The 25,732-nt window shown below is 39.2% G+C and overlaps 1 protein-coding gene across 1 annotated transcript in view; it reads right to left on the minus strand.

The window, feature by feature from the left end:
- XYLB (xylulokinase) overlaps positions 1–25,732 on the minus strand; it is an 80,813-nt gene that overhangs the window by 49,317 nt on the left and 5,764 nt on the right. Inside the window, exons 5-15 of the mRNA XM_066314175.1 lie at positions 25,406–25,492; positions 24,159–24,287; positions 22,823–22,888; positions 21,079–21,151; positions 15,575–15,693; positions 14,343–14,424; positions 13,285–13,325; positions 12,759–12,874; positions 10,633–10,748; positions 8,252–8,325; positions 6,818–6,914 (exon numbers count right to left, since the gene is read on the minus strand). Of these exons, the coding sequence (XP_066170272.1) occupies positions 6,818–6,914; positions 8,252–8,325; positions 10,633–10,748; positions 12,759–12,874; positions 13,285–13,325; positions 14,343–14,424; positions 15,575–15,693; positions 21,079–21,151; positions 22,823–22,888; positions 24,159–24,287; positions 25,406–25,492 (1,000 nt within the window). The remainder of the gene's footprint in view (positions 1–6,817; positions 6,915–8,251; positions 8,326–10,632; positions 10,749–12,758; positions 12,875–13,284; positions 13,326–14,342; positions 14,425–15,574; positions 15,694–21,078; positions 21,152–22,822; positions 22,889–24,158; positions 24,288–25,405; positions 25,493–25,732) is intronic.

The raw sequence follows: 25,732 nt of genomic DNA on the forward strand, positions 1-25,732 counted from the left end.
CTGTCACATTTGAGCAACAAATATGAAAATACAGGAACACACCTGGAGAAAGATTTAAAAATAATAAATATGAAGCATTTCACTAAGTGTCAACTAAGGGAAACACAGTCTTTTACAAGCAGAATGACTGTGGAAACAGGGCTTCATTTACAGTGATACCAGAAGCTGCTATGGGTATAAATGATTACTACACAGCAATGTGTTATAGCTGTGAATCAGATGAACTTCTTAGCAATGGCATTTCTTACAGATACCCATGTGTCTGAGATGGAATGGACAACTCTCATCTTTTAAACTCACTCTTCAATAACATAAATGATCTCTTTAGGCCAGAGCACCTAGTTTTAGGGGGGAAAAAAAATCTTGTTCTTAAAACTGCCAGTGCTAAAGAATTCATTACACCACTGTCAATTGCTGCAGTTTGATTTCGGTTTCTGCTAAAAATCTGCACCTTCCTTGTCATTTGAGGTTTGCCTGCTTTCAGCTTCCAGTTATTGAACCATAATGTTTCTGTCTGTAAAGCTCAAGAGTCCTATACTATCAAGTTTCCTTTCCCAAGAAGGTACTTACAGACTGCAGTCATGTCATTCCCTTGCTAATCTAATTGGATTTAAAACTGTAGATCAGGCTCAAAAAACAAGTAATAAAAGGAGATTTAGTAGATAACCCAACTGATCTCCAGGTTCCCAGCTTCCAGAGATCCACAAAGCTCTAACAAACCCAGCAAACTGACAGCTTGGCTATTTTCCTGAGTACTGCCTGAACAGTACATCCACTGACAGAGCCATAAACAATCTCTCCTAACATCAGGGCACAGGAATTGAACCATTTACATACTTGGTCTTTTGCTGACCAAACATTAAAAGCAATTGTTCAAACAATGACAACATTTTATCATTGTGTCAGAAAAGAAAGACAGATAGTACCCTTTCCAATCTTTTTATTAACTCTTCAGATTTTCTGTCTTCATTGTGTTTCCTGTATATGTAGGACAACAATAAAGCAAAATAAAAGCAAGACAATAGCCACTGCATGAAAAATTCTAGAGCACGTAAGCAGCTTCCTTATAGCACATGAGGTCATTTCCTTCAGAGACATTTTATCTAACCCTTTAAAAAATTAGTTAAACTAATACTTTACTCTCCTGAGCCAAGTAATAATAAAAAGCCATTTTTTGTGAAATACTTGGTCAGGGAATTGGTAATAAGCTAACCAACCTTTCCAGATCACTGGCTTAAAACCAAGCCTTGCTTGATCGTGCCTTGAAGGCTCAGCTACGTGATAAAAGTCTGATGCTCTGTGAAAAATATAAGGGGATAGAGTCAAGTTCTTGGCAAGCTATTGCCCATCTCACACTGGCACTCTTATCAGCCAGAAGTTTCATCAGAAAATACAAATATCCTCTGCAGCAGAATGACAGGCTTGTCTGGGAAGAAGATCCTGCCTCTGATGAATTCCAAAGAACTTCTTGAGCCAACACTCCTCCCTCAAAAATATAGGTTTAAGATGTAATGGCAAGGCATTTCTGAGGTCTGTTTGGACTGTGTGCCAAGCAGCACACTCTGCCCCATCTCTGTTCCACATGCTTCAATCTGGCTGTTACCACTATTCACTATTGTTTCAAAAAGAAAACTTCAACCTGTCACTGTCCTCTAATAATGTTTTAAACTGTTTTCACAAACTTGTTTAAGCAAAAGGCTCCTAACAAAGCCAGCACCCTCATGCTGCTGAAACACCATCAGCACTCTCAGCAGTAAACAGCAAGAGACAAGCACGAAGCCAACACAACATTTTAGTATTGATTTCTCTAAGAAATTTAAATCCCGCAGGGCATAAACATCAATTTAATCTGTATGCAACTACAAAATGGCCTCACTCCCAGTGTTCCTTATTTCAGCCAAAACACTGCTACAACTGGAGTAAACACACACTCAGCAGTGCAGGCAAAGACAGAACAAGAATCCCCACATTCCCAATAATTCACACGAGTTTTGGAGAGCACAGCCACAAATGCCAGAAGTCAAGGACAACCACCAGCAGGACAATCTGTCTCACAGCCAGACACAAAGGCATCCCTGAAGCATCCCGAGGACCAGTTGCATCCCTGAAGCATCCAGCCCTGCAGGAGAGCCACTTCATCCTCCAATGAATCCAAAACTTTGCTGTGGAGTAACAGCCTCACGTCCCACCTTTGGGTTTCTGTGCCTCCACATGACAACAGGAACAATGAAACACAACTGCTCCATGTGGAACTAACTGATAGTTTGGAATAAGCTCCCCAGGGAAGTGGTGGAGTCACTATCCTTCAAAGTGTTCAAAAACCTGTAGGTGTGGCATTTCATGACATGCCTTAGTGAGTATGGTGATGTTATGTCAAATGTTGGATATCATGATCTTGGAGGTCTTCTCCAACCATAATGATTCCTTGATTCTATTTTCTGAGCATCCCTGACTCCATCAGACTGCCCTTCCTGCAGGCAAAAAGCTACACATTATTGCTACCTCCAGCCTGCTGAGAAGAGCATCAGAAGAAAGCACTACCTGAAGAAAAAGAAAATTTGTCACCTTGGAGTTTGCCCTCATGTAATCTTAAGCTGAGTTCCTCAGAAATGTAAGTTCCCTCTCTAATCACTGAGAAAAAAGGCCCAGCATGCTCTGACATTCCTCTTTTTCTTCTTAGCACTGCAGGACTGCTTTTTTTTTTTTTTTTTCCAAGAATGCACCCCACTGAAAAAAATCAGTTCATTCTTACAGCAATGCAAAGCCCCAGGCAAGTCAGTGTCACCCCAGCCAGCACTTTCACACCAATACAGTCACTACAATTCAAGGCACCAACATTATTTGTGAGTGATGGATTTATGTATGCAAGAAACTATAAATTATACAATAATCACAGATACAGGGCTTTATGGACAAAGCCTGCACTAGTAAAATGTGGCCCCTTCTATCCACTTGCCCCTGCTGATGACAGTTAGGTGGCAGAATCAGATTCCTAAAGGTATAAAGGTGACAGAACAGCACATTGGGCAAGTGGAGTATTATGAAGTCACTGATGGGCACATGAAAGACAGAAAAAAGTTAACAGCTGCCCAAAGTTAACAGCTTCAACACAGACCCCACCTCAGATAATCAGCCTTCCTATGTGGCAGGATTTATTAATTGCTGCTGCAGTCCCACAAAAGCTTACTTAACACGACTCTAGCACACACCTGACCCAACATGTATTGACTCAGGGCTCAGATGACCATTTTCATGAAGGTTCCTACCAAGAGCATTCCTCTGGAGCAGAATGTAATTTAAATATCTATTGACTACATGTGTAATCAACACAGAACCCCTACCTGTGTGCTGTTTTCCTTCAGCATATGACACATACATCATGGCATATTTACTTCACCTATCAGTAAGGTGGAAGATGGATTTTGCTGCCAAAATTTATCAGTTTTGTGGGTCTTCAGCAGGACAGCCTCACTAGGCCCAAACAAGGACCATGGCAACATTCTCCAGTCAGTGTCAGTTTTAGGATGAACTTTAGGATTGCTTGGTCAGGAATAGAAACAACTCTGAAGTGACCATCAGGATTATTGAGGTATACACTGGCAGATCAGTCTGTACCACTGACAGCTTCACAGCTGCTGTGATCACCTGTGTGATCACACTGTCATTTCTCCACCAAGTTAACATGGTTTTGGCTTCAGATAGTCCCCTAACCATGCAGCAAGAATGGCTGTAAGTCCAGCCTCTGAACTCCAGTTGTGAGCTTGGCTTTCCAAGGGGGATGGCTGCAAGCAGTAAAAGGAAGTGAAAAAATAGGGTTTTACGATACGATCAAAATTCAGGAAAATAAAGGCAGAACAGCAAACCTTCACCTTATCTTCATGAATCTCTGAATGGGAGGATGTAAACAACAGGGACAGACCAAACTTCACTTGTTTGTTTCTAGATTCAACACTCAGTCCACCCCTTAAGCACATAAGCAAAACAGGATACAGGGTGTTACTGAATGATTTCCTCTGAAACCTGATTGAGAAAGATTACAGCAATTAGAACAGGGTGACACACACTTTGAAAGCCTTTAAATCACAATTAATGTAAGGTTTAACCTTTCTCCTAAGGATCATCTGGTGACTGTGTGCCATTCTCAGAACAAGGCTGACACGTCCCAGTCTTGGAGACAAAATTCATGAGACAGAATCCCCTGCCCTCTACTGGCTCCAAAGCCACACTGAAATCTGAGCTCGTGTCACAGGCAGCACAAACAGCACCTGAGGAGCTGTTTTAAGGGGTATTTTAAACTATTATTTGTAATTTATATCAGATCTATAATGTGCCAGACACATCCAACTGGGAACAAAACCTCACATATAAAAAGCTCTTTCAGCATCATCGAGCTCCTTCCCACAGCACCAGCTAGGCTGAGGATTCAAAATACTGCTCCTTGCAAGATAATATATTCATTAACTGGAAGCTAATTCTAAGGGATTATCTAATGTTTGTCATGTTCACAGTGCATAACCAGGAATTTTATAATGGCAGGGTTTTATTTGTTTATTTTTCCAAAATTCTCTCTCACGTTCGCTGTGGCTTTTCTGATCACAGCCATCCAAACTGCGTTTGGCCCAAGAACAGAAAGGCAGGTTCATAGCTGCCAAAATCATTTTCCAGCACCTTGGTGCCAGAGCTAGGGAAATTCTTAGCCAGGTTTCTGACTCATATGCACCACCGTGACAGCACCACACAAAGCTCAGGGCACCCCAGCAAGGCATTTGTTGTGACTGACATTGATTTAATAGGTGTCATCATAGAACCTTCCAGATCTTGTGAGCATTTCCTACTGTATTCTCCCATCAGTGCAAACAACAGGGAAAAAAAAGGGAAAAAAAAAAAAAAAGAAAAAAAAAAAAAAAAAAAAAAAAAAGAAAAAAAAAAAAAAAAAAAGCCAAGATTTACCCTGCTGTGATTATATTTCTGAATGTAAATCAGCTTGATTCCTGGAAATATCAAAGTAAATCCCCCATGTAGGCAAGGCCTAAAAGGAAATGAATAAACACAAGGGTCCTGACTGCATATTTAATCCAAAAAATAAATAAGCTTTTAAATCACATTAAAAGGAAGGAGGGGGGAAAAAAGGCAGCCTGAAAAACAGCAGCTATTAAACAAGAGAAAGTCTGGCAATGCTGGAGTAATTCCCACAATGCTCATCCATACCCTGAAACACATTGAGAACACACCCTGTTTTCAGAGCTGTCACAAAACAAATGCAGACGTGAGCCTGCCATCACTACACAAACAACAGAGTATGACATTTAAATAATACCACTAAGGAGAAGTGGGAGATGCACACAGCCTACACGATGTACAGCAGTTCTTTTTTAAAGCAACTCATCTGTTAAGTTACCAAATAGCTAAAAGGCCCTAGGGATGCAGCAAAACAAAACTGTACAATATTCCAAAGAATCCATAGGAACATAATCCAATCACACCTCTCTTCTTTTCACTGTAGGCATCTACAGCATTTAAAAAATACTAATGAAAAATTTTCCAAGCTTATTAAGCCACATCCTAAAACTATTTGAATTTTCGGCTGTCCAACTCAGCCTAAATATATTTACAGATAATTTATCCCCATTTGTTCCTGTGTCAGGGTTGTCTGATATCTCAAATAGTTCTTCTCACACTCTGGTGCTTGTCTAACCCCTGACATTTGCAGAGTACAAAAGTGTCCTCAGCCATGAGCTTTCTAGGCTATATAAGCCAAGATTTTGGTGCAGCAGAATCCAAGAATGAAGGATAAACAGGTATTTTAGACACAGTCTATTTGAAATTCTGCCTGTCTCCATAAATAACCTCCATAAATAAATACAGTTTCCACTATATAAGAAAATATAAAACACAAAAATCTTTACAGAGTAAATTTATGAGGTGGCACTGTCAAGCCTTGTGATTTGTTCCAGTATCTCTGCATTTTCTCAACTTTCAGCTCCTGGAGCTCTCTCTTAAAAAATAAACAACAAAAATATTCTGTCCTTCATGATTATTGGTAAAAGCCTGGGGGTAGGAGTCAAGCAGTGACTTGTGAAGAAGGAAGTCAGGATACAAATAAAAATAATACGACATTTAAAAATAAAGTATTTATTTAAAAGTCCTCCAGATGAGTTAATTCAGCATGTTTAAGATACCACTGGCTGATACACTGACAGAAAACATCAACAAAAACTTTACAGGCTTGCCTGTAATATTTTTGTAGAATTGTACACCTAGTAATGATCTGAACCCACTTCTCTAGGTGAAACACTGGCTGACTTTGCTGCTCCAATATGCTAAAAACTATTCATATCATGAATTCTAGGAAGCTGGATCTCTTGCTTTCTTAATCACAAGACAGAGAAAAAACTTCTGCCTTATTAACAGAAAACTGAGGTAAAGAGGTACGTGACCAGCTTATGGCAGATCCAAGAACTCAGCATAGATTTCAGATTTTCTGAGTTACAGTCTTGTGCTTCAGGCAGAAGGCTGGTCTTCTTTTCACTTAACAACTATTGAAGGCCAAACTCTTATTTAAAAATGGACAATGCAGGTCAGAAAGAATGAAACAGCAAGAATGCTTGAAAAATAAGTCCTCTTAAAGTAAAAACTCCTTTGTCCTTCTAATGTTAACATCTGCAAAAAATTTTCACCCAACACACCATCAATAATTTTTCCAAGAGACCAAATTCAGAATTCATACCAGTTTCTGTATCCATCGGGCAGGACAGGAATCGCAGCACTGACATTACTGCCTTTGGCCTCTAGTGCCATTAGCTCTCATCATACTTACAGACTTTATATCCCAGCTTTTCAGCATGAATCCTCTTGGCCATGAACTGCCCTTCAATCAGTGCTCGTATTTCTACTTCCTTTGGAAAGCTTGGAACCTGTACCAAAGAGAGAATGAACTAACAACACCTCAGCCAGCATTCAGTGCCAAGCTGCAGAGTGGTTAAAAACACAAGGCAGATTTATAGTTGATTATCTTTGCCTTCACCCTGAAGTCTGCTCTCATCCAGGCCCAGCTCTTCACTGATGCACACAAGATGGACCTAAGGACTCATGACAGAGAGCACAACCCACATCCTCCATGCTGTTGGCAACTACATCAAACTTGAAGTTGATGCACAATGGGAAGAAGTTTAGGGGAAGTTGTAAACTTTTCCCTAAGCATTTCCCATCACCAAGAGCTGCTTAGGAATCAATATCTCAGAAATATAAAATTAAAGCCATTAGATAAAATTCAGATGAATAAAGCAATGTCCCAGACGTTTTAAATCTATTTCCGTTTGCACAAAAGTGAAACCATGTAATCTTTTCATTAATTTATTTCGTTTCTATCTATAACATTTTTCTGTCCTTTCATCAACGAGACTAGCAACAGAAGCAGGAGAATATTGAACTGCAAACAGAGGGAATCCTTCACACGAAGTTGAGTTTCTCCATGCACTGCAGTAAGTGCCCACATTTGTGTAACAGCTAGAAGTGATTAAGCATTCATTTAACAGCCAACACTTAAGAGAGTAGAGCTGCACTGCAAACACCAGATAACATCAATCTATGTTCGCCTACGTGAGGTCTAATCGACTGGGAGTCATGATTGATCAAAGACACCTCCTGAGTTTCGGTACCACCCAGAAAGCCAGGCATTTAAACAACAACCATTCCTCAAAAAAAAAAAAAAAAAAAAAAAAAAAAGGAAAATATACAAAGAACTTCCTCTATCCCTTCACATACCACTGTGTGGCTTGTAGGTTACTCCAAGTCATGCAGGACAGCAAAGTGAGGTTTTTAGTTCACACATATATAGACAAACTATTACAGCCCAAAGTTTCCACACACCCAAATTTTCCACACACCCTTATCTATGTGTCTAAAACTTAAAAAACAAGGACTAAGTCATGTACATGTACTAAATTCTCAGTAAGCTTAAAGCTAATCCTGTCTCGAAGACAGTGTTGGTTTCAGTAAATCCACATTTTCCAGTAAAGAAAGTATATAATAAAAACAATACCATATAAGTTCTAGTTCAGACATTGCTCTGTGGATGCTCTCAAGCTCCAGACTAAATACTTCCTTATGAAAATCGTCCCAGGGACTTGCATCAATAAATTAAACTGGAAAGCAAATATTTCAGACAGAAAGAAAAAAATATATAATGGCAAGGATTTGAAGCCTTGGCAGCACTCCTTCAAAGTCTGAGAATTAACCAGATTATTAGTACCTTTTGGTTATCTCTGTTGAATCTGTGAATCCCAACTGCTTCAGGAGTAATTTCCATCACATCAAAGTAGAAACCTGCATCAAGGAACATTAAAGAGTGTCATGTTTGCTCCCAGGCCCAAAGTTGCAATCTTATTTCTGCACTCAGCTAAAATGATAACAGATGTTTATCATGTATTTGGACATATGAGTGAGCACACAACCCGTTTCTTTACTAATTTCAGTCCACACATCAACTTCTTAACAATGATCTGAGCCATGTGGTGGGATTCTTGGGGCTCTCCTCTGCAGAGCCAGGAGTTGGACTCCAGTGATCCCAGTGGATCCCTTCCAACTCAGGATATTCTATAATTCTATGATTCTCTCATTTTACAAGATGTGGATCTTAAACATGCTAAACTATAAACACCAAGCCTACAAAAGAGGATACACCCACCACAATACACACATTTTCAAGTAACACAGATAGAAAACATACCAGAAATAGTCTGAGTAAGTCATATGCAAGGGTGAAAGGGGAAAAAAAAGAAAAAAACCACACACACACAGAAAAAATGGCAAGTTGGTAAGAAGAGTACAGGAATATTGGAACATTTCATACCCTGGATTAGATTTCCTGAGCTTATTAGAGAACATCAGATATTTTAAGTCACGAAGCAGAGCTGGTCTCTGAATAGTTTCGATGAGATCTGAGGAAATGCTGTAATGCTTTGTAGACAGCTAGACAAAGCTTCCTTTGGGTTGGTCAGAAAAGATATTCAAGAAAGGAGAGCAGAAAAAATGAGGAGAGGAAATTTGAACAGAATAGCTAAGAAACTAAGGAGAATTTCTGAGGTTCTAACCTTGGAACAAAACTGTGCTGCCCCATCAGACCTGTGATTACTGGCAAAATAAAGCCCAAAATAATCCTGTGCTTTAGCACATGTCACCTTTCTGCTTAAACATTCTGCACAGTTGCCAGTAAGCCACTCTGTGTGTCACAGATCTGCAGGCCCTGTAAGGGGATGCACATCCCAACATTCCAATTCTGACCTCCAGACCTCTGCAGAGGCACCTTCTCACACAACAGGAGGCACAGGGGAGTAAAAGGGGGGGTATTTACCCAGCTATGCCTTTGCTTTGCTTTCCCCAGGCACTCAAATCATGGAGATTACTGTGTTTTTACAGATATACCAAGAGGTTATTCTAGTGTATGGATTATTGAGGATGAGTTCCATGAACCACCCATTTTATAGAGGAGTGAGATATTCAAGTGAACATACTATAACACAAAAGTTAAAGGCACTGTCCTGGTTCAGTAAAAATATTTTCACCAACTTCCAATTTTTTTTTAATATTGTCTAAACTGGCTGACTTTGGGGTTTTAGAATAATTTCTTCCCATTTTCTAAAACACTGGAATTGATTTGTCTTCTAGTGAAAAGAGATTCCTGGTCATTTTAGTACCCCACAGAGACTGGATTTGACAGACAACATGACAGAGCTTCTAAAAATGAAAAATCTAATCTCACAGTGTCAAGAGGCTCTATCTTAAATTCACTTTGCTAAGGAGTGAAGTCTTCTATAGCTTAAATAGTTTAAAACTACGTTTAAAAACTTTGCTGCCTACAATTTTTACATTAATTTGGCTCATATCAATTCACACCTGAGATGATGGTGATGATTTCAAACCCTGCTCTGAAATAGGTCCTTTTTAATCTTGATTAGACGTGTGCTCACTTTTCGACAGCTTATTTCAGAGCTACATATTAGACTTGTAAAATCTTACACTGTGGGAAAGAAAATAATGTAAAACTTCAAATCCACTAGTTTAATAGTAGTTTTTAAATATTTCCATGATTGTAATTTTGTTACACTTCATTCACTAACCATAACATGGGGGAAAAAACAGGGAGGAAATGATTCTGTGACATACATTGGGGAAAATGCAGGAAATCTGGGCATTCCTTGATATCACTGCTTTGTAGAAGATTCTACAAGATACATGCATGAACAAGATTCTAGAGAAAAGACTGAGAAAGAAATAATATGGAGCAACTTAATTCACTTGGTTTGAGTCTTCAGAAAAAGAAAAAAACTTGAATTAAAGCCTCCTTCAGAAATTACTAGTTTTAAACATTCTACAGCTAAGATATTACTAACACCCTTCCAACAGCCAAAGAAGATCCATAAATATAATTTTCTTAGCCAGTGAATATTGGAGGAAAACCCTGTGATGACACTTAGGCTGTCAACAGAGCATTTCCAAGGACACATCAGGAATTTCTCTTGCTCTATTTAACTCCTGACCTTTATGATGACCCAAATAAAAAGCAGGTACAACACCTACTGCAGTATGTGTCTAAGCAAACCCTCCAAGTCCCAGCCCTGCTAAGGTTCATACCCAAGTTCCCACTGTTTCCAGCAACAGTTGATGATAAGGCTTTGGAGAATTCATCCCAGGAGCCTGAAGCACAGTCATCTCTGATCCTCTCTCTCATCAGAGAACCATTCTTAAAACTGAAACACACAAACACACTATATGTATTTTCCAAAATGTTTAGCTCTAGATTTTTAAAGCATTTCGTTCCTTTACTTGATATTGTTCAGTTTATCAGCCAAATAAAGCTGGGCAAGTTAAAATATATCATCACTTCATTATGCAAAGAGATACAGAAGGAAGAGCAAGATAAGAGAAAACAACTTTTATAGGAGGTGCTGGGGAGCACAGTGGGGATACATTTCTCCAGTGAGTGAGGTTAGATCCAGGCTGGCAGGACATGCCAAACCCAGCTCTGAACAGCTGAGACATCTCCTCAGAGAAGTGCCCTGCCACCACTCACTCTGAGATGACTCTGCAAGGAGCAGCAGCAGTGTCTCCATGTGGCATTTATGATTTCAGGAACATGGAACCTGTATGGAACCAGCTTGGGTCCAACAAGACTTATGATGAGGTCTAGCTCTGTGCCAGGATCTGGCAAAGGAAAGCACCACAGCCAGTAAACAAACCATGCAGGAAAATATGCATATCTTCGTTTTTTATGGTCTTTGCACACTCCATGCTATCACCTTCTCTGTGAATATCACACTCCTGCAAAATGCTGCAGCACTGGACTTGTATGCAGGGGAAAGCACTTTGAACACTCTCCAGCACAGACTTATCAGAGCAGCTCAGCAGGAGAGGCACAGAAATATCAAAAATGAGGGCAAGGAAATCACTGAACTTGCTCAGTAGCACCAGCTGAAGTCATTTGAGTTTTCTGTACAAATACCCTGTCTGGTAGCTCAGGCATTCTTTTTCCACTGAGAGTCCCCCATTAACTCTAATATTCTAGAAATAAAGAGGCTTTGGTGCCAAAGGGGCAGTGTCAGGTCAGAAATGACTACACAGGAGGAACAGGAAGGATTAACTCAGCACTGCCAAGGCCAGCACCAAACCACATGTTAAGCTGCAGTGAAAGAACAGCAGTGTAACATTTATTCAGAAAAATGTCTCAGTATCTGCTTTGCTGTTACAAACAGGTTGTTTACAGAGCTCTTTTACACAGCAGAAGTAAAGAAAACATAGGGTAGAAGAAAAACTCAAATGTAAATTAAAAACAAAGCAAACAAACTAACAAAAAAAAACCCAAAACAAAACAAACCTGCTGGGAAATCACAAAATAAAACTCAGTAACTTGCAATTGACATCATGTTTTTGAACTCAACTTCATGAATACTTTTCCTGCTGTCATCTACTACTGTGAAGGTGGGATTCAACACTACAGCTCCAGGGCAGACTTGAGCTTTGCTGAAGTTCTGAGTTTCAAGCATCTGCAATCCAGGGGATTTAGACAAGAAAATTATCTGTGCATTACTTGCAAATAGTTGCCAAAACACTATGACCTGGACTGGAAATTTTAATCCAGAATACAGTGGTCCAGTGAGGGCAAACACAGCTGCAGACCACCTTTCCACATTGGCTGGCAAGGGTCAAACAACTGCCAAATCACAGCAGCCAAAAGCTACCATGAGGATCATCTTCTCAGCTGGGTTTCTTGAGATTTCAATATTTTCCTCAAGCACAGCCATAATACTTCCCTGAACAGCACTGATTATGCTCCTCACTGGAAAGGGAATCTTTACCTCCTCCATTATCACCCCACTGGACCCCTGGAGGAGCACAGAAGTTACACAGCCTGGTCAGGCTTCACACATTTCACATTCTGTCTCAGCAGATTTGTTATTCCTGTACATTAAATGCATTACCTGAGATACACAGTGAACTGGCTCTATCCTTATGCCGAAATAATTTCAGCTTTTATTGCCACGAGGATTTATCCTTCACAACTCTGCAGTTTCAGTTCCTCAAATTAAACAATAGGAATGCTATAACGTTGATGGAAATGTTTCAGCAGTAGATTGCCATATACCGTAGAGAATGCTGAATGTTCTATTCATTATCATTTCACAAAAGAAATAAAAAGCACTAACACAGGGCAAGAAATATATGTTATCGATCCCAGATGTAAAAAAAATAAATGGTATTACCATAAAAGTGCCATATATGTTTGAGAATCAACAGGATTGCAGAGGATATGACCTTCTAAGGCAGGAGTTGGCTCTTGGATCCACAGGAACAATGTGTCACTTGTGCCAAGGCTAATCTGGAGGGGAAAAAAAATAATTGAAGCCTTATCACAATGCGCATGGAAAGCAATACAGAAATTAAATTAAAACCATTTGTTATTACCACTAATTGTTTTTAAATTACACATTAAGTCAATTGGATTCGTGTTGAAGCTAGTTCTGACTTAGACTGTCATGCCAGTGAAATACATACTAGATGGAGCCTTAGGTTTTAATGTTTGGAGAATTAGTTAAAAATAGTCACAAAAGTTTACTTAAAACCTTTCAGGCAGCTTATAGATTGATAGAAATAGAACAAGCATAAATCCAATAAGCAGTAAATCAACACTAGCAGGTATATTTAACTGGCAACCTGCACCCATTTACATTTCAGGTATTTCAAGCATCCAAGGGCACGGACAGTTTTCAGGAGAGTTTTCTGACTTACTGCAATGTCTCCTTCTTGAAGTCTCATCCCTGCCAGTGATGCTGAAAGCAAAAAGAATTTCAGGTACAAAGGTAGTTCATTGACTCTGTTACAGTCTGTTGTCTGAGGCATCATAGGACATTCCAAACACCATCTCAAAGTACAATTTAAATGGCAAATATGATCCTGATGGCCTTGGGTTATCCACCATAAAAGATGGGCAAAGCTTTTGGGTGAGGGAGTGATTTTTAATAAAAGCAAAGTGCTCAAGACAAAGGGCTACAGAACAGAGTGATTTTTCTAATGGTTTATGTATTCAGGTTTTATATACAGTGGACCCTTGATTAACAACACACTTTAAAGGAGGGACATTCCCACTTCCATCAGATTAATCACATATTTATTGGACTAAGTTGAATTTGTGTCTCTAGAAGAAAAAAAATGGACTTTTGGGAAGTGCAGAGTTTACCCAACTCCCAGAATAAGAATGTGAAATATATCTTGATGAAGCTTCCATCATGATTCAAACCTGCATAAGCTACTATAATATGGGAAGTATTTTATTTTCACAGCCTTCAGAAACAGACACATTTGCTTTACACTGAAACAGTCTCCAGGATTCAAAAAACTGAGCCTAAATTAACACCTTCCCTTGCACTGAGATCTATCAGTCTGACAAAAGGACAGCTCTAATTTTTAGAGAAAACCAACAAAGTCCATCTCCACCTTTTTGCTTGAAAAGGTACAAGAGCATTTTTAAATTCCTATTTTCTAAGCTAAAGTGTTAGCAGTCCATAGTAGGAATATTTTCTCATAGGCAGGCAAACAAAAACTGGAGTTATCAAGAGGCAAATGAATTCACCTCTGATTACTTGGCAAAAGAGAATTAATTTGTCATACACAGCCTATCCAAGATATCTCTATCTCAGAAGGGTGTTGGAAAGAGGAATTAATGCTGATAAAAACAATATTCTTTCATTTTATAGGCAGCATCTGAGAACCAGTAAGATAAATTTAGAGTTTCAGTACGTACATAATCATATCTTGCACATTGAATCTTGCACAGTTAATCATCTCACCTGGATTGTCTCCTGTAAATGCTACTATTTTACAATCTGGGCTAAACCCATAACGCTGACTATAATATGGAGAAATGGGCCCCTAAGGAAAGAAAGAAAGAGAGGGGAAAAAAGCTCAAAAAAAATGGAATGCAATCTTGCAATATATTACATAATGTATTGTAACATAGAACTGAAAAACCCTAGAGAAGCTACAAAAATAATTTATGAACATTAAAGTATAAATGAATATTTTAGAAATTTTTAATGCACTTTTTTTCATTGTAGTTGTTGAGAACCTCACAGAAATACCCTCAGATTAGATTTGGAAATAGGCTAGTAAATAGCAGCATTTTAGCTTTGGATCTTTCTTCAGTTATTCACATCAAGTAACATAAACACATCTATCTGTTTAGCACATATACATGAATATTAATAGCTAGAAATTAGAAATTCAATGCAAACATAAGAGGAAACACAACATTAATATACATCACAGCATCAAATGCTGGAATATGACCCCTATTATTTTAGAGGTCAAGAATCGTATTCTTTTAAATCACGTTTGATAGCCACAGAGAAAAAATAAAACAGAAGAAAACTATCCATAAAAAATACAAGGACATCTATAAGGATTTTTTTAATATGTTCCTCTCCATTACAGATCAGCAGTGAATTCAGAGGGCTCAGGTGATGGGTATCTCCACTGCCTCACATGTGCACAGCTAAAGAATAGCTGGTTTTGTGCTGGGTAGTAAGACTAAATTCATTTACTCAGGAGATGTGAGTCTTGATTTGATTTCACCATTATGCTACGTGAACTGAGGAGCTTTAAATATCCCAAATTATTCACAAAGATTACCTCATTAACTCTACAAACAGCTGAAAACAAGATCTCTGTTGAGAAATGCAAATGTTGGGCTCTGTTTGTGCAGCAATAAACACCCGTGCACAGTTCTGCAGTGACCAGGTGCTCTGGGACATGGGAGAGGACCCCAAAAATCCTCATCATTGGAGCATCTACCAAAAAGTCTCTCACACAGCCCAGAGCATGCAAGAATCCAAGGAGACCAAAGCTATGATGGGTGTCACTTTCCAAAGATGTCTGCATTGGCTTTGGAAAAAACCTTCCCACAACAGCTGGAAGTATTAAAGCAGCAGCATTGCACACACAAACACAATCCAAATGCCATCAGCAGAACTCCCAGCAAAGCCCCAGTTGTTGCTTGCAACTCTTCTGGCCAGGCACATACCAGGACTGAGTGGGATGGTACAGGGCATCCCAGTTTCTCTTCCAATCCAGGGGCACAAGCATCAAGGCAGGACTTTGACCATGCCTTTTCCCAAATCTGCAGCAAGTTCATACCAGAACCTACAAGACAGATCAAAAAAGGAAGTGCCTAAGATTAAGCAAAGACCAGAAAAGTCCAACAACAGAAAATTTACAGCTGTATGTTTTACATTTAAAGAGAACAGTTTCAGCTCCTCTAAGAATAAAGGATACTGATAATTTAGCCTCTGGAGAGCTTTCATCTGCAAGAGCAGCAGAAAATCCTTCTCTGAGGTACAATGCACTAGGTAATTCAGTCATTCTCTCAAATTATGAGTAAAGACAAGAATATCAATGCCTCCCCATCAGCTCCCCTCCTCAATCTTCCACCTTGGAGAAGGACCTCATACAAGTAACTAAAAGTGCTGGAGCAATGTCCCTTGAAGATGTGTTGTGCTCAGCAGAGACCTAAAAGTGAAGAAATTCTCCCCTGGGTGGGATGGCTTTACATTTCTCCTACCTTTGAGCAGAGTATCCTATGAGCATCTAAATCCACGCTGACTAATCCTCCTTTATAGCAATGTTTCCCTTTTCAATTTTTCAAATAAAGCCTCTAATTTTGAGGATAATTTGGTATCCAGTTTTGAACACCAAAGCCATGATTTTCAGGAATGCTGAGCAGCCCAGCTGAAATCTGCAGCACCTGCAAGTGTGCAAACCTCTTAAGGCCAGATTCTGTGAACTGACTCACAGGGTGCAAAAAAACCTAAATAACAGATTTGATCACCTGTTTCCTCACCAGAACTATCAGCAGATCTGAGAAAGGCCTGTGCAGTTTTGGTTTGGTTTCTCATTGCTCTTTCCTCACTGTTTTATTACTGATTTAAAAGTTAATTAAAGTTGGTTAGTGGCCAAATCTATATAACATACTGAGCACTCCACGCCCCTGGCTTATGATTCTAAGATGCCTTTAATTGCACATTTCATTAGACTTCAAAATCTGTATATATTTCTGGTTAATGCTGCTCAGGAACATAGTAGTGTTATTCTAGATTATTACCAATTTAATTTCAAAGACTCTTTAGCCCACAACTTATTTATCTCAGAAACGCAGCCATATTCTGAGTCGAGCACAGTGGAAAACCTGGTATTTCCTTCCATTCAGCATATTTTTAAGCTTTTTAAATCATAAAGATGGTGAAGTTGATGCCACATGCAGTGCCTGTGGAACAAGACTGCTTTTAGTGCTGGGATGCAGAGGAAGAACAGGATTCAAGCCTCATCTCAGGCAGCACATCACAAGGCTCCAGCAGTGCTTCTCCTCTGAGAAAGGTCCTTCAACACACTCCACACACACTCTTCTGGTTACACAAACACAAAATAGCCCACCCTGTAAATCCCCTGTCCCAGCAGATTTTTTCATGCAGGCTCAAAAATGGGTTTAATAGCTTTTATAAACAAACTTTATATTTATCAGCACAATCCTAAGCACCACGAGCGTGGTCTGGACCCAGTGCTCCACATGGTGCTGTAAACTGCACACTCAAGCTGAGACACTGGAATAACCCAAGCCAAAGAGCAGGATATTTGGATTATACTTAATGACATAAAAACAGAATTAATTTTATCCAAATCAATCAATCCCATTTCAGGCAAATTAAACAGAATTTACATACTTGGCCTAGGATGGAACAGTGGGAATTTGACAGAGCACGAAGTGCAACAACCTTCCCACAGGCAAAGGATGCAAATCCCTTTTCTGCCATCAAAACCACTACTACACACCCAGAAAAGGAAAGATGGCAAGATTTACTCCAGCTTATCTCAGTTCCTTATGAGAGATCACTCTTAAATCCAGCCATCCCCTCCTTCCCAGGGTAAACCACGTCCTCTCAAGGTAAACTCAGCCCAGAGTCACCACCTGCATTTTTCAGAGCTAGAGGGTGTGAGCAGCCACATCTTCCCATGCTTCAGGCATAACAGGGCTTTCTACAAGGAAACACACAAATCTACACATTTTCCTGGAAAAGTCCAATATATAAAAGGCCAAGAACCTCTTCACTAAACTAAAGCAGTGGGGAACAGAATCTTTAAATAAATAGGGATTTTCTACGGAAATGTTAGCTGTTGTATTCTGTGGGTTTGGGGTTTTTTTTTTTATTTTTTTTAATCCTTCTTAGTCCACACCCCACAAGCCTAGAGAAACATTTCATCAGAATCCTCCAATGCAATTTTACATGACATTAGGGCAGCCTTCAATCATTCCTGCATAAAGCATAAAAGCCTCTAATTTTTATAACTGAATGTTTGCATTATACAGAAAGAACACTTCAGTTTATTGACTGGTAGATGCAGTGGCACAAAGACTTTCATATGCCCCGAGAAAAGAGAGGTGAGGCAATTTGCCCCAACCTCAGAAACTCATTTTAAAAAATATGAAATAACTGTTTTAGAAGAACAATTAATCTGTTGGGCTGGATTTATCCTATCCAGCTGTGGGCATGGGAGACTCTAGTCAGTGAAAAATAAAAAACAGAGTTGAATGCTGCTCTGATTATATGAGGAGTGATGCACACTGAGTTCCTAACTCTAGCACCTCTGCTCGTCATCTACATCACGAAGTTTTACATACAAAATCAGGAATAATCTGAGGAGTAAGGGGAGAAAACAACCAAAAATCAAGGGCAGCCCTTCGACTTGTCACTCCATCAGCAGTGAAGGTCAGCCAAGGCCATGGCACAGTAATAAGAACTGGGGAAAGGGTCAAAACATGGATTAATAAGTTTCCATTTTCACTGCAAACATCACTGACTTCTAGCACAGAAGGACCAGGAGCACAATCAGGCCTTGCTAATATTTACTACAAATACAAAAGTGTAAGTGCGTGAACAGGAAGAGGAGAATACAAACACTTTCATTACAATGACCCAACAATGCAGACTAACTGGTTTTATTAATCAACAAAGTAAAGATCAATATTTGCACACATTTATAAGCAGTTAAGTGCATCTGTTTCTGCATTACAGCCCTCTGGGTTGCCTTTTCAGTGAGTGGAAGCCATGAGAAGTGTAACTGCTGCCACCACACAAGCAACAGGAGGAGTAAATTCACCACCCTCCTTTTGAAAAGGCTTCAGCCCAAAACATCCTTTTCTGATAGAACAACAAAAAAACAAGTATGATGAGCTACGATTTGCCTAAGGCTCTTAGAAAAGCATTTCAAAAGATAAAGCTTCTCTAGGTCAAGAGCTGAATTGCTGTTCTTTAAGGTGTCTTCTAAAAGAAACAATGCCCCAAGTGTTCAACTTCTTCATGTCCCAGAAGTATCTTTACTTTTAACATCTGCACAATACAAATGAAAATCATTCTTCATTCCACTAGAAGGTAATTTCATTTTTTTTTTTTTTAATCAATCAGTCAGGGTGCTCAGCCATTCACAAGTGATTTGAACCTTAAATGATTGGACCTTTAAGAAGAAAAGGAAAAAAAATCCTGAAACTGAAAGCACATTTCCCACAATAACCTGCAAATTTAGAGAGAAAAGTTATTGTGTAGAGCTAAACAATATGATAGGGTCTTTTAAAGATGATATGACCTGAAGTTAAACCTACAGAAATGAAGAATAGGTCTATTATCTGAATATTATTTTGAGAGATGCATTTAAAACTACAATACACAGGTGCTAAGTAAAAGATCAAGTGAATTGCAAGAAATTGTAAATGACAAGAAAACAAGTTTTTCAGCTGCATCCAAATAACTACTGCCTCCACTATACTTATATTTTATTACTGGAATTAGAATTCTCTCTCATTATATTAACAGAAGAAAGGAATGAATGAGGTAAAATATAGCTTACAATGCCAAAAAATCTTTTGTCTTGTAAAGAGAACTGTAACATCCTGCTTAGTTCTCTTATCTTTTTTTTCACACAAAGATTTAACACTCTTACATCCTCTGAACAGCACATAACATTTATTCAGGTTCTGTAAATGTCCACAGGTGTAACAGAACAGGCTCTCCTGGAGCTGTTTGAAAAATGTGACTCATTTTCTAAGAAAATTTTCCAATTAAGGAAAGTTTAATGTTCTTCACTTTAAAATATTTTGTTTTCCAACAATTTTTCATGTTCTGACATTGGAGAAGCATGGCTTTCCCCCACTTGCTTTCAAGTAGAAAAGGTAAAGGAACATTATTTAAAAAAAAAAAAAATTAAAAAAAATGGAAATATTTTTAATGCTTATAATTTTAAACATTCTAATCAAAATAAACACTTCACTCTCATTGAAAAATGAAAAATCAATATGTTCCTTTATCAAAAAAGCACCTAAAGATCTCACTATTTCTCTTTGAAATACAGTAGGTGGCTGAGCAGCTTGAGTGCTCAGTATTTCGACCTGCTGAGGAGTAAAGTGCAAATCTCCAAAGAGTTATTGCTGCCAATAATACATAAAAAAAAATAAAATTCAGCTGTGAAATACTTGGCTAAAAGGACAAGACCAGAAAACAGATATAATAATCTCACAAGTGTTATGAAATAAGCATGGATTGTCTTGCCATTTCTGAGGTCTCAAGTCTAACTGGAAGCTCTGATAGCAAGTTAGTTGTCCATTAGCTAAAATTGAGGTGTCTTGTCTTTTCCTGTAAGATTTGATGGAATAACAAAGGAGAAAAAATGAGTTGGTCTTAACACATGGGTGTCAACCACGTCTCTGTAATACAAAAATCTAACCTCTCAGCTCTGAAATATATCTTCTCCTAGTTTCAGAGCAGAAATCAGAAATGCTGTTTAGAAATAACAGCAGTGCTCCCAGGAAAATGCTTCTCTTTGTAATTGCCATTTAAAATTGCCATTTAAAAGCTGGATAACAGAGATAACACACAACGGAAAAGAGAGACAGTAATCTTGTCACTTTTTTGTCTTTGTTATGATGAATGGAGAGATAGGGAAAACTTCTTTTTTTAACTGGATTTAGTACATTTTACTTTATTTGTGCTTTTTTTTTTTTTTCCTGATTCATTTTGAAAATATACTTCTGTTGAAGATCCATACTCCAGTTAGGTGGGGGAAAATCATCATGACACACATCATGTTCACATCTGTGCACCTCTGAGCTAAACCAGCAAAACCAAGAAACAAATATCAGAACTCTGAAGTTTAATTTAAGATTCCACAACTTTCTGATGCCTCTAAAGGATCTTTCAGCACTCCTTTGTACATCACAAAATAACAAAAAAAGCTATATTCACATTTAAGAATCTTTTCTGTGAATCCCTTTGATAGAAGTGGGGATCATTATGATGGGGATAGATTATCATAGCTAACAACAAACTGAAAGGAGTAACTTTGCCTAAAATCTGATCTACTTGTCATTAAAACTTAAAGATTGAAAACAAATTCCAGAGAACTTGTCCCCCACCCATGTAATGCAGAGATGGGAAGGAAAATTTCCTTGTTAAACTGTTATTATGAAAAAAAGCCCACACTTACCATCACTGTAATCAATGGGTGCATAAGTTCCTAGGAAAAGGGAAGCTGCAAAGCTACTAACCAAAGAGATTCTCTGAAAAAAAAAAGAGAAATAATAAGTCACATCAGTATTCACTTCAAAGAAATTAAGTGGAAAGCAAATAAAGTAATTGGAAGCAGCAAATATTAATAGATGCCTAAAGTTAGGCCCAGAAAGCACACAAAAAATACACCTAGAAGGATTATTCAGTTTTGACCATCACAGTAATACAGCACATATCAATCTAAAAGTAACCCCATGACAAAAGCTGTTAATAGCTCAGAAACATGCAAAACACACTTAGCATGTTAACACTGTGTTAGCATGAATCCACAACTGCAGTCTGTCACAGGATCCCATTTTCAAAGAAAAACACTTTCTAAGAAAAACACACACATACACACCAGAAAAAAAAAAAAAACCCAAAACACGTGAAACCACCTGTGTCTTGATGACAGGATGCTCAGAACCACGCTCTGCCCCACCCACAGCACAGGTCTGTAAGCTTTGAGGAGCTCTGGCAAAGCTCTTCGAGCACCTTTAGCATCTCTGCACGACCCCTTGCCTTCCTTCCAGCTGGGAGCCCAGACCTCCCAGGAGTTACTCCCAGGAGCTGGTAATAATCAGCTTTGAACTGAGCCACTGCCTGCAGCTCTGCCTCAGGGCATGCTCCTACTGCATAAAATCCAGCTGTAGGGCTGCCCAAAAAATGCCCCATATGACACAAGACACTGATCCTCCATGAACCTGCTTCCTTTTCACGTCTGCTGTGTGAACTACCAAGTCAACCAGCCACCAGCAGGCTTTCTGCACGATCAGGTGTTGTCTGTTCACAAGAAGCTGGCACAAAAGCAGATAAATTCCTCATTCTGTGCTGCGACTCGCTCAGAAGAAATATGGTTGTCACCCAGTAACTAAACGGAATCAAACCTCTGCTGGTGGAGTGAGCCAGAAATGACAGGGGTTTTTTTATTAATGATCACAAAACCACTGCTTCACACAGCATTCAAGGGCAGCCCATAGTCAGAGCTCTAAGAGGTGGTTGCAATGGCCAGGAAATTTAATGATGCACTTGCTCTTCGTGCACGTCTCCCCAAGAATATATCACATTGTGCTCAGATAACAAAGGCCTACCTTCTGTGATGCCCCAGTGGGCACTAGCCTGAAATGGAAGGAAAAAAGGATGAAGTTAAACTGTGAATCAGCCAGCCAGTTTAACAAGCTGACCTACAGAAGCAAAAACATCCACCTTCCACATGTCCTTGAGACTGCCAAGCTGTTAAGTGCTCCTTGAGGGTCCCCAAGAGCAGCTCAGGCAAAGAGCTATTTTGTGCTTGAACACATCTTGCATAAGCTTTATTGCTAAAAGTTGCCACCAGTTCAAACAGCCCTCAAAGTCTGAAGTTGGTCTGACCACTTGTGTCTCCTGGCACTGGCATCAATCTGATAGGAGTGGGATGGTTCTCAGTGATAGTTCAGGCTCTCCTCCCCCCACCATTTCACTTTAAAACTCTATTCTTGTTTAAAACAGCTTGAGATATATAACTCTCAAAGTAGAACTGATTTAACAAAATTAAAAATAAAAACATTCAATTTTCATCTTAAATTCAAACACGAAAATCAGAATATTCTTCAGCAAAAAGGTCCGTAAAAACATCTGCACAAAATTAATTTGAAAAGATTTTCAACCGTGTTTTCCAATAAGGGAATTGAAGTTAAGCCAACCTCAGTTTGCTTGTAGACCTCAGGATTCTGGCTGTAAATCTTTGCTATCTGGTTTCCTGTAAAACGCTGAGAAAGAAATGCAAATGCTTAGAAACACAAACCCTAAATGGAGTCAATAATCATTAACTCTGTGTAATGAGTTCAGAACATTGCACTTTGGATATTTAATTTGCCTGATGCATGATGAAAGTCAGTGCACAGCAGGCAATCTGCACTAAACAGGGTATAACACATAGTCTCATTATGAGAATTTTGTTCACCTTTTGAAAAAAAGGCATGTGGAAAAGCATTACTATCCATAATTTACATTTCACAAATGACAGTTCAATGGAATGAATCACACTTATTCCGTGCACAGGAACCAGCACAATTCAAATGCTGCCTTCAAATCCTTGAAAAGGTTTAAGCTACACAATCTATGAACCTGCCTGTGAGGCAGGTGAATTGAAATTAAAGCAGCAAGCCTCATACTCAAAGCAGAAACTCCAGCACAGGCTAAAAACAGATACAAGAATATTTATTTTTCATCCACGTATTATGTCAAATAATCAAAAAACCTTCTAGCACTGAAAGCTTAACATTTAACAAGTAAAAAATGAACTGTTAGTGGTATGGAAAGTCAGATTTCAACATATTGACCATAAACCTTGCCTGATGATTCAGAAACAGAGACGTCAGTCTGGGAGGTTAAAGCCTTATTCTGTTGAAGCAAGAGTGTGAGTGGCCAGGTGCTGAGATGCCTGGAGGGCAGCCCTGCTCCCACTCCATAACCCAGTGTCACAGTTACAAGGAGGGAACACTCAGGAAGAGGAGACAAGTGACAATGTACCTCTGACAGTGTCCCAAACTTCTGAAACACTTCTCTTAGGTCAACAGCTGCTTGTTAACCTCCAGGGAATATTAAAAGGCCAATCTTTTAATTGCTGAAGTCACCTCGAGCAGTGGTCCACAAATAGGTGGAGGGATTTACCCTAAACAAACTTGTAACAACACACTGGGTTTCCATCCCAATAGAAATGTGGCTACACAAGATGCTTCCAGGGGACAACCAGGCTCTGAGACATTAAACATTGCCACCCAACACTGTATTTGGGAACCACTGGCCAGATGCTCACTCCAGCTGCATCAAAATTTCCAGCACTTGGTTCATTTCACTGAAAAATTTCCGTATCTTCCTTTGTGAGACTAATGCAAAGCACAGCGTGGTTGGACCTGCTTCAAAAGCTCTGTGTTTCATAGTTAATGGCAGGTGGTTACCTGCTGCAGCTCCCTGTGATGACAGAATTGTTTCTATCACGGGATTCTGCTGGGAACTGTCTCCCCATCCATTCCTTACCTCATAAGCCCTGGAGCCAGTGACACTCGCCAGGTGCTGGGCTCCCCCCAAAGCTTTCTCCAGCTCTCTGCACTGGGAGGCTGTGCTGGAATCCATCCAGATGGGACTGTTACTGACTGAAAAACACCCCTGTAGTGAAGAACACCCTTTATTAGAAAGTCTGATCTCTGAGAAGTCCCTGCTAAAGTAATAAAGATGCAGCAGCTGTACATATCAACTCACGGCTCACTTCTCTGACTGAAGGGCCTTCTGCCCTTCTCTCAGCAATTACAGAAAGCAGATATTGTGTTGGTCAGTGAGGAAAAGTTCCGCCCAAATTTTGCATCAGAGGGAAGCAACATTCTTTTCCTGCTGTCACTTCACAGCCCCTGCAGCACAATGTCTCAATAGATCCTCTGGTATAAAAACCCCAGCCTCTTTTAGAACCTGCAAACCATCAGATTATCTTCCCACAGCTCTACTAACACATTCCTCTTTAATGCATGGCATAACCACCTGGAAATACAACTGAGGCTTAATGCACCATTTATTGCAGCATTTTAATGCCACTTCCAAGAGTTTTGCACAGATGAGACAGTTACAAAACCAATGATTTAACACATCAGTTACACAGAATCTCCCTTTCAACATATATCTGTCCTTTCTGACCCTGAAGTAAGGAAAGCTGAGTCCTCTCAATTTTTCTTTTTAAATAAGAGCTTTTCAAGTCTGTGTTCAAAGCTCACCAATCACACACATTAAAAATGTTGAGGTTCAACAAGGCACTTGGTTAGGATTTTAAGTCCACACAACACTACACTTCTTTCAGAGGTAAGTGTAAACTGGTCTTTTTTAAATAGATGTATTTTCTTACTAAATCACTTGCACATCCTGCAAGGAAACTCTGGTACAGAAGTCTTTTTCACCACTTTTTTTTTTTTTTAATATAAATATATAAAAAATCTAAAATATTTACAGACTGTTTACAAAAATATTACATTTTCTAGAAGAACAAAGAGGGTGTTACTCTGACACAGAAAGATTCTGGGACACATACAGGCACCTGTAAGCTTTTAAAGCAGAACATGCTGTCATTCAGGAAAAAAAATGAAATGTCAAAAGCCCTGCAACTGAAGGAATAACTACTACATTTCATTTATGCTGCAGGGGCTTGCAGCCCAGCCAAACAAGAGGAAGAAGGAAAGCAATGTGTAAGGATCAGAAAAAGGACAGTGTAGCTCTCCCTTCAGAGCTTTTGTGCACCTTACCTTTAGTGATTGATGTAAAGGCAATTCAGATGATGCATTCTTTAAAATCTGGTTGCTTCCTTTTTTCCAGTACACACTCCCATGTTGCTGCAGGAAATACAGAAACAGGAGTTGGAGATGCCCTCCCAAGCTTCAAAGTTCATATCCTGATCTTACACTCTAAGCAACAAGAGAACTCTCTCCAAACTACGACCAAAAAGTGGCCCATTTCAAATCAAGGCTCTCATAAAAAAACTCTTATTCAAGACTGAGCAAAGCAGACTCTAAACCAGAACATTATTTTGAACTACAGAATTTTCTAGTGGGACCAATTATTGTACTGCTAAT

This window comes from Sylvia atricapilla, chromosome 1, assembly GCF_009819655.1.
Source record: "Sylvia atricapilla isolate bSylAtr1 chromosome 1, bSylAtr1.pri, whole genome shotgun sequence".
In the NCBI taxonomy this organism is placed as follows: domain Eukaryota; kingdom Metazoa; phylum Chordata; class Aves; order Passeriformes; family Sylviidae; genus Sylvia; species Sylvia atricapilla.